This window comes from Molothrus aeneus, chromosome 3, assembly GCF_037042795.1.
Source record: "Molothrus aeneus isolate 106 chromosome 3, BPBGC_Maene_1.0, whole genome shotgun sequence".
Taxonomy (NCBI): Eukaryota; Metazoa; Chordata; class Aves; order Passeriformes; family Icteridae; genus Molothrus; species Molothrus aeneus.
In genome coordinates this window covers 48,410,096-48,426,097 of record NC_089648.1, presented here as the reverse complement: position 1 = coordinate 48,426,097, position 16,002 = coordinate 48,410,096, and the positions used below count along the sequence as shown (strand labels likewise).

General features: G+C 44.2%; 1 protein-coding gene across 5 annotated transcripts in view; it reads right to left on the bottom strand.

Annotated features, from left to right (window-relative positions):
- PDE7B (phosphodiesterase 7B) overlaps positions 1-16,002 on the bottom strand; it is a 170,350-nt gene that overhangs the window by 67,781 nt on the left and 86,567 nt on the right. For 2 of the 5 annotated variants that reach the window (XM_066546849.1, XM_066546851.1), the window contains exon 4: positions 13,716-13,919. The exons of the other annotated variants lie outside the window; for them this stretch is intronic. In XM_066546849.1, the coding sequence (XP_066402946.1) occupies positions 13,716-13,919 (204 nt within the window). The remainder of the gene's footprint in view (positions 1-13,715; positions 13,920-16,002) is intronic. 5 annotated transcript variants of the gene reach the window in all.

Genomic DNA, 16,002 nt, shown 5'->3' with positions numbered 1-16,002 from the left:
GAGGTGATACACACCCTTACTTTCAAAAAAGTTTTTGATTTATATAGCACTCACAGGCTACTTAGATATTTTGGGAACTGACAAATGAAGCAGTTAAGCCACACTCCATCATATTTGAGTAGCTGTGGCATTTCGGTAAAGTTCCCACCAACTGGAAAAGGGGAAGCAAAATCCCCATTTTTATAAAAGGGATACAAGGAAGATATTGGGAACTACATGTCAGTAGGTTGGTCAGGCTCAGGCTGGCCAGTCTCACTTCTGTGACCAGCAAAATCATGCAGCAGATCCTCCTAGAACCTACACTGAATGCTCTCATGGAAAATAAGGAAGTGATTGGTGACAGCAAACAACAGCTCCAGTAAGAACAAATCATGCCTGACAAATTGGTGGCCCTCTACAACAGAATTAACTTGTTGGTGGATAAGGGAAGAGCTACTGACATCATCTACCTGGACTTGTGCAAAGCAGTCGATGCTGTCACACACAATACCCCTGTCTCCAAACTGGAGAGACACGGATTTGACAGATGGACTATGCAGTGGATAAAGAACTGGCAGGATGGTCACACTCAAGAGCTGCAGTCAATAGCTCAATGTCCAAGTGACAAGTGGCATTCCTCAGGGGCTGGCTTAGCAATCAGCACTATTCCACACTTTTGCAGGCAACATCGACAGTGGGACTGAATGTACCATCAGCAAGTCTGCCAACAACACCAAGCCCTATGGTGTGTTCTGTATGCTGGAAGGAAGGGATGCCATCCAGAGGGACCTTAACAGGCATGAGAGTGGGCCTGTGCAAACCTCCTTAAGTTCAACAAGACCAAGGGCAAGGTCCTGCATCTGGATAGGGGCAATCCCACACACAAGTACAGGCTGAGCAGAGAAAGGATTGAGAGCAGCCCTTGTGAGAAGGACTTGGACCTGCTGGTGGTTTCTCAACCACCACAAGGTAAGCTCACAGCCAAAGTGATCCTGGGCTGCGTCAAAAGCAACCTGGCCAGCAGGGCAAGGGAGGTGCTTCCTCATCTGAAGTGCTGCATCCAGCTCTGGGGCACACAACATAAGAAGGACATGGATCTGTTGAAGCAAGTCCAGAGGAAGGACATGGAGATGTTCACAGGGCTAAAGCACCTCTCCTATGAACACAGGCTGAGAGAGCTGGGGGGTCTTGGAGACACAAAGGCTGCAGGGACACCTTACAGCACCTTCTGGTATCTAAAGGGGGCCTACAGGAGACCTGGAAAGGGACTTTATAAAAGGACATGAAGTGACAGAACAAGGGGAAATGGTTTCAAACTGAAAGAGGGTAGGTTTAGATTAGATGTAAAAATGAAATTCTTAACTGTGAGGGTGGTGAGACACTGGAACTGGTTGCTCAGAGAAGCCATGGATGCCCCATTCGTGGAAATGTTCAAGGCCAGGTTGGATGGGGCTTTGAGAAACCTGGTCTAGTGGAAGGCATCCCTGCCCTGGTGGCATGGTTGGAACTACAGGATCTCTGAGGTCCCATCCAATCCAAACCATTTTATGATTTGTAATGCAATGTAGTGCTACATAAGGGATGTCTAAGAAGTTGGTCTTTCCTCATTTCAGTGCAGCTTATTTCTGCTCTATCCTTGTCCAATACAGTTCAATTACCGGTTTCCCTCTTTAAAGAGATTTTAAGACAGTCATCCAACTGCTCTGATATCCCATGGATTAGTTGTGCACCCCACCCAAGCCATCTGTCTGGCATTCATATTTTTACATGCTTTTCTCTCTTTACTATCATGATGCTTTATTTCATTTAATCTCTCCTCCTTCCACTTCTGCCCCTGTGTGTGGCCCTGATGGTTCTGGGTTACTTTATCAGACTCTTAACTATATGAAAAATTTGGGACAGATACAAAGTTTTGCTGCTGTATGCCCTGTTTGTGCTCACTCAGAAGAGGCTGAGGCTCTTCTCTTGATATAGAGATGGGTTTGGGAACAGGAGCAGAATTTTGAGCAACAATACTAAAGCCAAACAAGTTTCTACTGGCAGCATCTTACCAACTAGCTCACTTGGGAAAGCTGCTGACTCCTACAAGCCATAGGGTTTTGGTTATTGCAATGCTCATGACCCAGTGCACAATGAGGTTTTCATAGAAAATGAAGTTTCAGTATCTACTCTCTCCTTCTGGACAAAGGTAAAAGAGAAGCTCCTGCAGGATACCTCCTGGCTGAGACACGTAATTTAAACAGTAGCTGGCTAGTAGCATGCCTGCCTTTGCACCCTGACAGTCGTCCCAGTGGCTTCAGCTACCCTAATTAAAATAAGGTGTGGGGTGCTGTCTGGGGAAAAAGAGGAGCTCTATTGACTTGAGCCAGGGAACAGATATTTATGAGGCATTTCACAAGCCATTCTTACAGTGCCATAGCAAGCTGTATTTGTAGAGAACATCAACTGTCTGCAGACTCCAACAGGACACAGCCTTACCTACCATGTGCTTATCCTTCGTTACAGAAAAGGAGCAGTAAATAAAATTCTGCCATGTAACAAGGAGCGAGCGCGAGGGACAGGGGATGCCAATTTTCTGTTGAAAGAACCATGAGTGAAAATGTACTGTGCATAGAGGTGGAGGTTACAGGAGGGGAAGGTTTCAAAGACTATCTAAAATAGAGAAGAGGCAATTACTACTGCAGGTGTGGGAACCAGTTAAGTTGAAGAAAGAGATGCGATTGCAACAGAAGAGAATTAATGTGCAGTGAGGTAGTCAGTCTGGTCATAATAATTTGGTAAGATGCTCAAAGGCATGGCAGCTGAGGAGTACACTAGGACAGACTTTGCAGTATGAAGGGAGAACAAATGACTATTAGAAATCAAGGACTTGACAGTGATGGTGAAAAAAAAATCCCGTATTGAACTGTTCCTCTGCTTTTCTAAAATGGAGGAGTACTGGCTTGGCGATTTTTCTCCCTCATCTCTCCACGTGACCTAGAGTCAGCATAAAAACTGAAGTCTAAATAGGAGAACAGGGGAAAAAAAATTAAGCAGATGACCAGAACAACACAGATTCTCTATGATGATCTAAGCTTCAGTAGTTCTGCCTCTAATTCATAGTGTTGCTCTTAACTCATGCTTGTTAACAAGGTCACATGCAAAACGTTTTTCTGTCTGTATGACAAGGCAGCTAAGTATAGAGTGCTTTCCCCTTCTAGTCATTTGATCCTATTCAAAACATATAATCTCCCAGGTCTCCAGTCTGTGCAAAGCCAGACATCAGCACATTTTTGGCTACAGGGCACCTACAGAAAGATTAGTGACAATCTTGTGAGGCTTGTGGTGCAGATTTTGTCAAGGGGCCAATATTTAAATAAGGTGCCTTGCATTTTCATTATGAGAATTCCAGCTCACTATTAGCAAAGTTAGTTTAACTTTTACTCTGTTTTGCCAGCTACTTAGTAGGTACTTAATGATGTGCATGGCTGGAAACGGGGGAAGGGAAGATCTATTCTATTACTATTCCACAGGGAAATTAAATAGGCTTGCTAAGTCTGCCTGGTTTGGGGTTATAACTTTATTCTGAATTCCATCTCTTTAATGTAATTATGATTTAACAGCTATGTGATTTCGGTAGATGATCCCATTTTACAGATTGCATCTTTTAACTCCAAAAAACCAGAATACTATTCTGTAGGTAGCTTAAGCATTTATTTGGCACAAATCAGGTAGCTTCCTTGACACTGAAGTTAGGCTTCTGTCTTGAAGCAGAACTTCAGACCTAGTTATTAGTGAATATCTGAGCATTCTATCTATCTGATCACTGAAATCTTGTCAAGGATCATACATTTATAACAGGTAAGCCACACAGACCACTCAGTGAACACATTCCAGTCCAGTTCTGACAGGAAAATCCCACACTTCTGAGTCTTACTAACTCTCCCCCAGCAAAATAGGGTCTTCAAGCACACTTCTGTGTTAAGCTACTTATTACACCGTAACTTACTTAAATTGCATCTTAAGTTACGTATTACTTATTGCACTTCACCTTGCCTGCAGTATGCTATCTGCACTCGCCTCACAAGTCCTACTATCCCTTTCACTTTTACAATGGGTAAGTTAACTAGTACTCAGGAAAAAAGAGAAGATATCATACTGAAACCTTCTTAACTCATTAGGATGAACTACTGTAGTCCTGTAGCGGCTCCTTTATGCTCTTGCCTGCAGCATGTATTCAGCATGAGCCCCCATGCTGCTGTAACTTGAGTTGCTGTCCTTAATATTTTCATCACTTTGGCTGAGATGCATGAAGCTAGAGAAACAGATAAACCATACTTCACAACATGCTCCTTAAAAAAAAGTCTCTAAGAGTCAATGCAGGACCGCACCAAGCCCATCTCATCTGTGTCACCATGCCCCTATCCACATCAGCAATTATGGTTTCCAATGAGAGGGCAGGACAACTTGACAGAAAGAAGATGGAGAAAAAGCTGTGCCAGCACTTATACAAAGCAGTGACTGCTGCCTTATTCATGACTGACAAAGAGGGAATTTGGGATTAAACATGGGACATGTTAGTGAACTAAACAGCACTGAGGTAATTACCATTTCTCCCTCCAACTCCTACCCATTGCTTGTCTCCTCTAAGTGTGCTCTGCTCCTCGCTGCTCAGCTTCCTTAAGAGCTCTCAGTTTGCTGACTCTAAGCAGGATGTTCAAACTGACCTTGCTTGGAAGTGTATGCTGACAGTGTCTGACCTAAAAGCCTTGCACCTCTGCCATTTTTGGGTGGTACCTCTCAGCTGTACAGTAAATTCTTCTTTCCTTAGTCTCTTTTCCAGTGGTCGTGGAAAGCAACACACAGACGTACACTCACAGAACTGAGTTCAATTCTGAGATATTCCCAGTACTAATTTATTCAGCTAGCTTTAGTTCCCAAATGAAAACATGAAATGCACGTTCACTAGTGCTTCCAGGAAGAACAGAAAGAAAGTGCAATAGCTGTGCAGCACCTATAAAGTTCAGAATCTCTTGCATGTGGTTTTCTGTTTCTTGCTGTTAGTGTGCCTGAACATAATCTGTATCACTAAAATAATCTGCAAGCCGGGAGTGCAGAATTCTTTTTTTCTCCCCACTTCTTTCAATGAGACAAACCTGCATGCAGACCCCAAGCTGGATCAAGTCATTTTTTCTGGCATTTCACAGAAGCCCAGTCTCTCTCACCCCTTTATTCTCTCAGTTCCACTTGGAATTAGAAATGCAATTGCCCAATTACTGTGAAGGCAGATGTTCCTGCAGTATATCCACCCAGGCTGGAAGCGGGAAATAAGAAATCTTCCATGAAAGCCTGTAATTACAAGATTTCCAGTTTAAGTTTTGCACACATGAACTGTTTGGAAGATGTTTGGATAAGTGAAGTTTGGAACACAGCTATTTGGATAAGCACCTGGGTGTTCCAGTGAACACAGTCTCCTGACAACCCAGATAATGTGCAGAGATAAATCCCCGAGGACTTGCTGCTGATAACCTTAACTAACGGAAAGCTCGCTCACAGAAGCACTTCTTATTGGACAAGGAAGAACTTAGCCAGCAAATATTAAAAACAGGATAATGGACTGAATATTGAAGGTGTTTTCAGCACCTGTCAAAATTTTGATGGCTTAAGAAATGTTCTGGACCTGCATTTTCCAATTATTCTGTATGATTTTTAATTGAATATTTGCCTGGCACATCTGCGTAGACACCAGTTTTTGACTCTTGTGGAACATAGTTTCAGCAAGCTTAAAACTAATTCCTTCTACTTGATGAACCTACTTTATGATTTAACTTTCAAAAGCAGTGTTCAAACACTATTGTGTAGTGCTTAGTTTAGAAGTATTCTTCTGTCTGATCTGTTATTCCAGCAGCTGAAAACAAAGCATTCAATCTCAAGGCAGTGCTTAAGCAGCAGGAAAGAAGCAATGCCTGCCACAGCACAGTGCATTCCGAAAACCCTCCAGGATAACGCTTCATTTCCAACTGCACCTGCACAGAGCATCTTTTAAGTAGGCCTTTGTGTTAATACTTTGTCCTTACCATAGGCCAGGGATATCAGGAGAACACTGAGATAGCAATATTTGAAGGGCATTACCTCCACACAAGCCAGAGCTGGCTACAGATGAAAGGATTTCATATGCTCCCACAGGAAGCAGAGTTTTGCATACTTCCCCTTCAGAAAGGATCAGAGCTGGGGAAGTTTACAGCAATTTCTCCAAATGCTCGTGTGTATAAAGAGACACTCAAAAGTACACCTTCCACAGGGTTTTACCTAAAAGTAACACTGAACATCCTGGTTTAGAACAAAGCCCATCCATGTCCATGGAAAGACTGTCTCTGGCTTCACTGCAATTTCAAACAGGTTCTCAGTTCCTGGGACTGGAGAGTACTCCCAAAGTGTTGCATTCCCAGAGATTATAAATAAACTAGCAAAAGTCAATGGCAAAGTTTTATTTTCTGAGGGAAATTTGAAGGATACCTGAACTTCAGAATATTCTGTTCAAAGAGTAATGGAAGAGGTTTCTGTCTCTATTGCTACTGTAATAGGGGTGACAGTATTACTGACAGCAATACTCTTGAGCCTACTAAATCCTTGTTGTGTTGGACTTCTCTCTTTGTACACACCTTAGACCATACTACATTCCACTTTTTCAGGGAAAACTACAGCTGGCAGTCCACAGAGGAGCCAAAAGAATGCTTTATCCAGGAGGTGAGCATGAAGGATTTATTGCTTCTCTCATGCAGAGTTTTGTTTGTTTGTTAGCCATAACAGTGACAGAAGAAATTACATGTTGCAAGCTGAGGAAAAAAATGAAGAGTGAAGACATTTTTGTCTTGCAAGTCTACACCATGGGTCAGTTAAGTACTTAACCCAATGTAATTTATCCCATAGGCTGAATGCTCTTTTTGAAAAAAGTTAGGATGACTTACAAAAAGTTTTTAACAAATGTCAAAGCATATTTTAAGCTGGATATCTCAAGAGTGTTTCACTTTTTAGTCCAGACAAAAGGAAGACAAGAGAACTAGAAAGTTTTATAGAATTATGGTCAGAACCAGATGCATACTTGCTGTGAAGAATCAGCCTGAGGTCAATTGACTTTTTTTAAAGAAGGTGATACCAGGGAGTTCCTGCAGGACAACTCCAATTCAGACAAGTTTGCCCACTTGTAACGATGCCTCCTGAAACGTGGCAGTGGTTGGGAAGCATGTGAGCTATTATCTTAAGTAACATGGTTTAGCATATTCTGAAAACAGAGCTCTGAGGACGGGGTGTGAATAGGTCACAGTGGAGAAAATGGTGACATGGACACCCTTTTTGTTGCCTGGATGGAAATACAAATTCACACTTCCTAAATCAGGACTAAAGAAAGCTGTCTGGGATGCACGTCTCCAAGCAAACTCTTTCAAGTATGACAGATCACAAACAAAGTTTGTTATGAAGAAGCGCTGAAACAGCAAACACGTTGCATACAATGCGCTTCCTCCTTTGGAAGTTGGAATGCCTCCCACAGGAAGTTGGAAATATTGAGGTTCCCACAATGCATTTTAAACATTTCTCTCACAACATTTAAGCAATACAGAAAAACACCACCACTAGGCAGGCATGGCTAATACCACTACTGCTTTCTATTGTGCTTATCAGTTTAATTCTTCACAGAGTACAGAGAATTTTAGAGACAATTTACCAAAGATAAAAGAAAACTATCAGCTTTAACTATAATGAAGCAAACAAGCATTCAACACCCCCCCCAAATTCTGTTTGAATACAGTGTAGTACCTTTGTTAGCTCTTCCTTTAGAAACAGTATTTTTATATATAAAGCCACATCTTTGGCTCCTAGTATTTAGAACAGCTTCACTGAAAGCAACAGATCTGGCCACCATTACACAGCTCACTGGAATTTGCTCTATTTGTATTTACAGTTTTCAGCAGACTGCTCATTTGTCTCTGAGCTGACAGACCAATAAACCTCAGTCAATTTTCGAGCACACCAGCCCATTCCCTTCTTCATGCTGGCCAACTTCCAACCTGGGCAATTCTGCTTTATCTCCTAACTTTATCCTGAAGTCTTAGCTCTATAATATTGTAATCTTTTTCTCTCTTTTGTGGCTGTACATAGCTGAACAGCTGCTCAGAGAGCTTCTCCAAATATTTCTGCAAATAAATTTTGATTTCCAACATTCACAATAATGCAAACAAAAAATGTGCCAGCCAGGCTGAACTGAAAGACCATTTAGAATTTAGTGAGATTTTCACATTATTCCTTCCCTACAGTTTACCCCTGATCTAGCTCCTATTTTGGTGGACATGGCAGCAGTTGAACTTTGTCACCTTAGAGGTCACTTCCAACTTAACTCTGAATATCCCAAAATCCCAACAAATCCACACCAGAAAATTTACATAAGAATGAAGCAGAAGAGAGTGGTTAAGCACAGTAGCTAAGTAGAAAATTTTCACTCCCAAAATAAACACAACTTCAATTGACACTCACATAAGCTCATTTTGACAAGTTCAAAATGAAAGACTTCTACTATCAGTTCAGTATTCATTCTACACTATATTTTAAAAGTACTTCAAAGTAAAGAGGTAGGTATCAAACAAGGACCAGAATTTGAATGGTGACCATGATTTAATATCTCAAAATTATTTCTTTTAATCTTTGAAGTAATTTCTCTAATTAGAATAGTATTAAAAAAAAAATAGCCCCAAATCGTATGTATTAATAACTTATGTTCAGCCAGTGAACTGAAGAGTTGTGTTTGAACAGCATTACCCATAGATGTGGTCTGAATTTTTTCTCTTGGTCTACATACACACACTACAGAAGTGGTACTGTACACTGTTTAATTTCACCATTTTTAATGAGACCATCACACACAGTTCCACTGATTTAACCAGCTCTTCACGAAATACTGAATAGCATATTTCTTGTTCCCAGGGCCAGGACTTTCAACACAACAGTCAGTGAGCAATCAAAGTTGCCACAGGTAGTCTTGATCATATCAAATTCACATTCTTTGTCCTTCTAAGTGCAATGGATTGAACAAGTCTCAACATAAAACTTGGGGGAAAAAAAGAAGAAAAGAAAACCTAACCTCAGAAATATATAGTAATCTGCCCTCCTACCTGCTGTGCATCTGTCAGCAGGCCATAAACAAAGCTGATTTCAATCTAAACAATAACACAGGAGACTGGTTAGATGCTAAGACAATGCCATTTGATACTTCCCACATTTTATTTATTACAAGGATCTACATTTGTGGCACCTACATGCTCAGCACCAAATACTATGAGCTTTTAAGCTGTTGGCCAAACCCCCATTTGGTTCTGAGCAATTCGCAGATTTAAATTTTAAGATTTTATGATTATTAGTTACTGCGAGGGAACTACAAACGCAAGCATGAGTTTCAAGGTGTCACAACTAAACATGCACCTAAACAGGTTGATCAGTGGAGTTGTGGATGCCAATTCCTGGAAGTCTTCAAGGCTTCGGTGGGATGGAACTTTGAGCAACCTAGTCTAGAGGAAGGTGTCCTTGCCCATGGCCAGGGGGTTGAAACTAGATGGTCTTTAAAGGACTCTTCCAACCCAAATCAGATTGTGATTCTATAAGCAATGATAGGAAGGGGAAGTTTATTTTAACATGAACAGCAAAGCTATTACACAGCATGATAAAAATTGTTAAATACAAAAAAAAATTAAGTAGAAGGCATGATTCCTGGGATACTACGGATGAACTAAGTCTTTGGGAGTTTTGTGAATAACTTTAAGAAAGACCTTCAAGCAACCACTGAGGAAACACACATGATTTGACTCTGAGCTCTTCAACAGGTATATCACAAGGTTGCTCAGCTCTGAGGTTTGAAAGAACAAGCAGGAAGTTTGAATAGACTACTGAACTGTAAAGGAGACTAAAGTGGACTAAAGAGACACACCAGTAACTGGTGGAGATTTTCCCAACTGTAATAGGAGTGGTACTTGCTTGTTTTTCCTACTCATGGCAAAGGGACTCACCAGTTAACAACAAGCATGATACACACATGAATCAGAACCTACATTTCTGAGAAAACATCCACCAACAGAAAGAGGTGAGTGGAAAAAAACATTCAGAGTTATTTCAAAAAAACCCACGGTGTCTCAACAGACCTTAAAAATTCTTAGTAGCACCTTCTCTCAAAGTCATGCATGTTTGCACATGTGCAAGACTCAGTACAGAAAGTCTCTCTGGAGTTATCTGGGATGATCACTGTAAGCTTAAGAGGTTGCTAATGCTCCTAACGAAGACTTGGAGGCAAACCTGTACCTGTTCCCTGATCAGGTTTGTTTGATATGCAAAGCTACTGCTGAACTCTAGGAGAGGGTGATAAGAAAGTTGGGGTCATAAACAGAACACAGTTCCCTCCTAGAGATCAACACAGTTGCAGATCAGAATTATTTGAATAATTCAGTTGTAATAATATCAACACATGCTGTTATTTCATTCAAGTAAAAGGCATTGGCTTGCAAATAATCTATTTGAAACACAGTATGGAATGACATCGAATTATACCCATTTCCCACAGAAATGGCTCCTGTCACAGTCGGAGAGAGTCTTCAACAAATCTCAGTTTTGTGCTGATTTGGTCAGGGATTGAAATGGGGGGGGGAAAGAGTTACTAAGCAACAGCAGGCCTGGAGCAGGAGAAAGGTCTGTAGTCTTAATTGATACTAACAATAAAAAGCAGTGCAACAAGAGAAGCCTCAAGATGTGAGTTTTACTGCTTTGGAAGTGAAAATAAATCATCATTAGAAACCCCAGGCAGGCAGTCACTGAAATCCGAGTTCTTCATTCATCCCAACTACATGCTGCATGATGTATTGCAAACCCTTTTTTTTCCAGGGAGATTAAGTAGCTTATTCTCAGTACTGGACAAGGTGAAAGACCCAGATTTAGCTCTTACATATGAGAGCCCAAGACACATAGATCGTTTTGCTTTCTACTCCTACCTCAGGAATGGGGAATGTGGTATAAATTACGGCTAAATGGGTGCCCAAGATGTTGCCATCCACAAAACTGACATCATGTGCAGATATAGCTCTCCCTCCTTCACACTGTCTGTGGTTAAGAGGGTTGTGACTTTTCTAGCCATCCAGTCCAAAGCCCAGTCCAATCACTCGGACAAGGCAAAGAAATTTGCTTAGCTAAATCTGTATTAACATGATCAAGCAAGCCAGAAATCCTGACTGTTTCCTTCCAGAATTCATATCTATTTCCTCTTCTACTGTAAGCAAAGTAGTTTCATGAGGATGTGATAACAGAACATGAGTTATCACATGAATACTTACAAATTCAAATGAAAAAGCCCTTGATGTGGAAAGTGCTGTGAATTCTACTACTGAACAATCAACCTTTATTTGCCTAGCTAGCAGTACCTCAAGCAGAAGTTATTTGCTTTAACTCCACCTGAAGAAAATTTGATTCCTGACTAAGTACTGCCTTTTTTATAAGATATGAGTTATGAAGTTTTGTTCTGTTTTTTTCTCCAGGAATCAAACATGTAAAAAACATCACACAAACATGAAGCTGAGTACCTCAAACTACTGAGCCTTCCAAATGATTATCTCTTCTTCCCATTTCTGCATTCTTTGACTCTGCACTTATTTAAGTATACTAGATTTCAGCATTTACTGGTTTTCCCACATACTCCAATGTACTTAAAGTGACTAAAATGAAACCACAAGAGGGAAAACTACTAGGATGACTGTTGCTGAGGAGGAAAAACCAGCAACCCAGGTCTGGTTCCCTCAAAGTGTCTGATGATTCGTATTTAAAGTGTTGAGAGTTAAGAGTCATCTTCTGCCCAGATTTGTACTGCTGCGAGTCAGCTGAGCTTATGAAATAGATCTGGCACCATGAAGAGGACTGTCCCCTCCACAGGATACGAGTAATGGCCATTTGAGTAAATGCAAGTTACTCACATCCTGCTAGTGGACTAATCTGTCTCTGTACATTCACGCTCATTTTTAGTTGCCTCCAGGAATCTGAAGGTGAATCTCATTTGTTACCTAATGAAAGTAATTTCACCAGATACAACACAAGCACACTGAAAAACCACCATTACTCATATATAAAGTGTAAGCAATGCAGCATTTCTTGAGTTGCTTAATTAGGGTCCATCTCTAAACACTCAGCATTCACCACACAAGCCTCGATCTCCCTGGCTGGCTACTGTACATTCCCAGCTGATTTGCTCCAACTCTTAAAGAGCAATATGACCTCCTCTTTCATTATCCACTCACTCTTACTTATTATTCTTTTAAACTGGAGTGATTCCCCAAAAGTAGGGTGACAGACTGTACATCTTCCTCAGAGCCCGAGACCTATCTCCCCTTTTTCAAAATGGAAGTGGACCAAGCATTCTTTCATTAAACTACACATATTTTAAATAATAGAAATACAATGACCAACCAGCCAACCTTAGCAGGCATTCAAAAGTGATAGACTGATACCTACTTAATATTCAAGTTTATATATACAATTATGGAGAATATATACGTACATACACAAAACAAGCACTTCAAAATACCTACAAAGAGGTGATTCTACCTAAGAAATTAAATTATTCTGGTACAAAGTACTGTCAATTATATGTCTCAATAACAGGTACACCAAAGGAAGGTGAAGGCACAATGGCTGAAGAACTGAATGCATCAGAAGAATTTAGTGACCCAGCCACAGAGATGAGATAATCTAGAGTTCTGAAGAAACAAGCCACACAGTTTCATAAAGTCTATTAAATCACAGCATTTCAATTAGAGTAGGATAAAAAATTACCAAATGGTACTGAGACAACCAGAGGCCTATGACTCTGACTTTAACAGAAGGAAAGAGGTTTTGAACCATAAGCAGTGCGGAGCACAGGTTATGATGCAGAATCAACTGATCAGAAGTACCCGGCTAACCTGTCAACTCATTTCTACCTAATGAAAATGCTGCAGGTCTAACCTGCACTTCAGTAAAGCACGTGATGACATGCCATATGTTAGTGAGATCGGAAAAAAACTGACAGACAAGATTTATACAGTTAAGGAAAAGGCACTTGCTCTTTACCCAGTAATATATCACGTTTAAAGAAAAAGTAGTCGGATAGGGCAGCGTTTCTCAAGTTTTTAATAGTGGTGGCTATCAAAATCCAAGCCGTAAGGGAGTCGTTTAGCTTTGCACAAGGGAAGCGCGGGCAGGTCCTGTGAAGGGAGCCCAGCGCATGCAAAGATCGGGGAGAGAGGTTCGGCGGTGGGAGAGGAGAGGCCATGCGCTCGGGAGGGCACGGCGAACACGGCCGGGGAAGCTCCGGCAGCGGCCGGGCTGCCCGGCGGCCCCGGGGCGCCGCTTCTCCGTCACCCTGACCGCGGAGCTACTCGCTCTGGTTTTCAGCCGAGCTTTAATCACCCCGCGTACAAAAGCCACGCAACAGACCGGACCGGGGGAGCGCCATCGGCAAACTGACGTGGCTCCAGCGCGGCACAAACTCCGGTGCGCGAGTCCCGGCGGCGGCAGAGAGCTGCCCGAAGCACGGGCTGCTCCTCAGCCCGGCCGCGCTCGGTCCGGCAGCTCCGCGGCCCCGGCGGTTCTGCCCCACGACGGGACGGTCCGGCTCCGGCCGAGGCTCCCCGCCGCCCCCGGCCCCCAGCCGCGTTTGCCCCGCAGCTTCCCCGAGCAGCAGCGCGGGGGAAACCTACCTGCCGAACCGCCCAGGGCATCCTCGCTCTCCAAAACGCCTCTGTGCTTCGCCCCGCGGAGCTCCCCCTTGGATTTCCAAACGAGCTTTACCATCTTGATCATCTCGGGCAAGTCCCAGGCCAGGGTCCCCTGCTGATAACCGGGCAGGCTGCCCATGGGAAAGGGCATCGCCTCGTCCCCCGTCCTCCTCCGCCTGCCCGGCTCTGCCGCGGGAAAGAAGCGCTCCAGCACCGGCATCCTGGCCCGGGCCCCCCGCCGGGGAGCGGCAGCCACCCCCCGGCCCGAGCAGCCGCGATGGGCATCCAGAGCGGGGCGAGGGCGCCCGGCTGCCCACCGCCGCCGCCCCTCGCCAGGGGCGCGCCCGGCCCCGCGGAAGGAAGGAGCGCCGGGCTCCCGCGGCCGTGCTCGGCTCCCGCCGCTGCGCGCCCTCAGCCCGCCGCCAGGCGCCTGCAGCCGGGGCAAAGCGGCTGCCGGGCAGGCGCGGGGCCGCCGCTCATGCCGGCGCGGCGCCGGGACCCGGGGGCGGGGGCTCGGGCCGCTGCTGCGGGCGGCACTCGGGGCAGCGGGGCCGCGCCGGCACAGCCGCAGCTCACACCGCGCTAAGCGCCGCGGCGGAAACACTTTGACTTTATCCCTGCCGTGATGCCATGGGGGAGCCCCCGCCGCCCCGCCTTCCTCCTCGCCCCGCTGGCTGCGGAGCCGGTGGGGGTTTTGGCCTTTTAGACAAACCCCGCCGTCACCTCGGCTGCCCTTCGGCGGGAGGATGGGCGGTGATTCACGGGACGCTGCGAGGGCCGGGAGCGGAGCACGAGTGCGCTGCCCCCGCCCGCCCCGCTCCCGGACGCCAGCCCGAGCGGGCACCCAGAGGGGCAGCGGAGGGGCCGGCACTTGAGGGGTCGCAGAGGAACGAGTTGCTGAAAGGACGGGTTTAGGGGAGGGTGTTGGGGTCTGCCCCGCTCCCGCAATCACTGCGGCTCTAAAGCTCCACCTGAACGGGTTCACTTTAGGACAGTGCCTGGTGGCAGCGATCGCTCCCAGACTACGACGAGGAGGCAATTATTCATCGCTAATCTTTAAAAACAAGGCAAAGCCGCCCGGGGGAGTGCTCTGGCTCATGCAGCTGCAGAGGTGGCGTGCTGGGGCTGCGCAGCTGTCAGCGTGGGCTTCCCCGGACTTGAGGGCTGCCTTTGGCCAGACCCTGTAGCGGCACCTTCCCGGGGATCCCAGACCCGGAGGGACCATGCGATTTTCACAACACTTATGTTGCCTTTATACAAGATACACCTTTTAGCCTGATCGTGGTACTGGTCTGTCCCTTAGTTTGCAGAGCGTACAGCGGAGGGGTGGAGGTTGAGCTCTTGCACCAGCACTTAGTTTTCAGTAAAATTGCAGACTTATTTAATGGGATTTTACTGGGCATTATAGCTTTTCCTCGCATGCATAGTTAATACGTTTGTCTTCTCTGGGTTACATTCAATGTTCTGCCTTCTCTCCAGATGGAAAAATAAACCGTCAAACAAGCAGGATCTTCCTTCCCACAGGAAGAGAAGTCAAGAGAATGGACTGAAACTTAACACCCTTACATGTAGAAAACAGAGTGCACGCCTCTCCTCCTCATATTAACATCATGCCGTTTCCCCTGTTACAGGATCTCTGCCTTGAATATATTGATGTTCCAACCTCAAACTGACAACTCTAATGGTTTGCTGAAGTTTTCATTGCAGATTGTAGTGCCATAGTATTGGCCCTCTACACTTGGTAGCTTTGCCTTGAAAATTATGAAGCAATTCCAAAGTAGTGTATTAATGTTGTTGTTGTGCTGATATTTTTCAGTCTTTTGTATCAGGATATCCTGACTCTTGAACAAAGGAGTTAAGAACAAAGAAATAGATGATGGGCAGTACAGTAGCACAAACACGGACAACATTCATATAACCTGTGATTATAATTTTCTAGGAAGGCAAATTTTATTGGTTTTATTTTCATATGGCTTATTGTGATATTTTCGGTGTTTTATATTGGTGAGTCTCATGCAATTACTCTTTGAAGCATTGTTCCTATCAAAGAGAGACAAACTATGCAACTGAAGTCCGGAAGACTTTGAAGACTCTGAAGACTCTTTGCCGACTGAGTAGTTTAAACCTTACACCCCAACTACTTAATTTTAGTTTTGTGCAACAAGGAGTTGCAGTAACTTTTTTCAGCTATTGTTTTTCCTCTTTGTTAACCTCTGTGGTCCCCACTGAGGCAAAGAGCAGAAGTGCCAGAGCACTCTGAAAGAAAGGT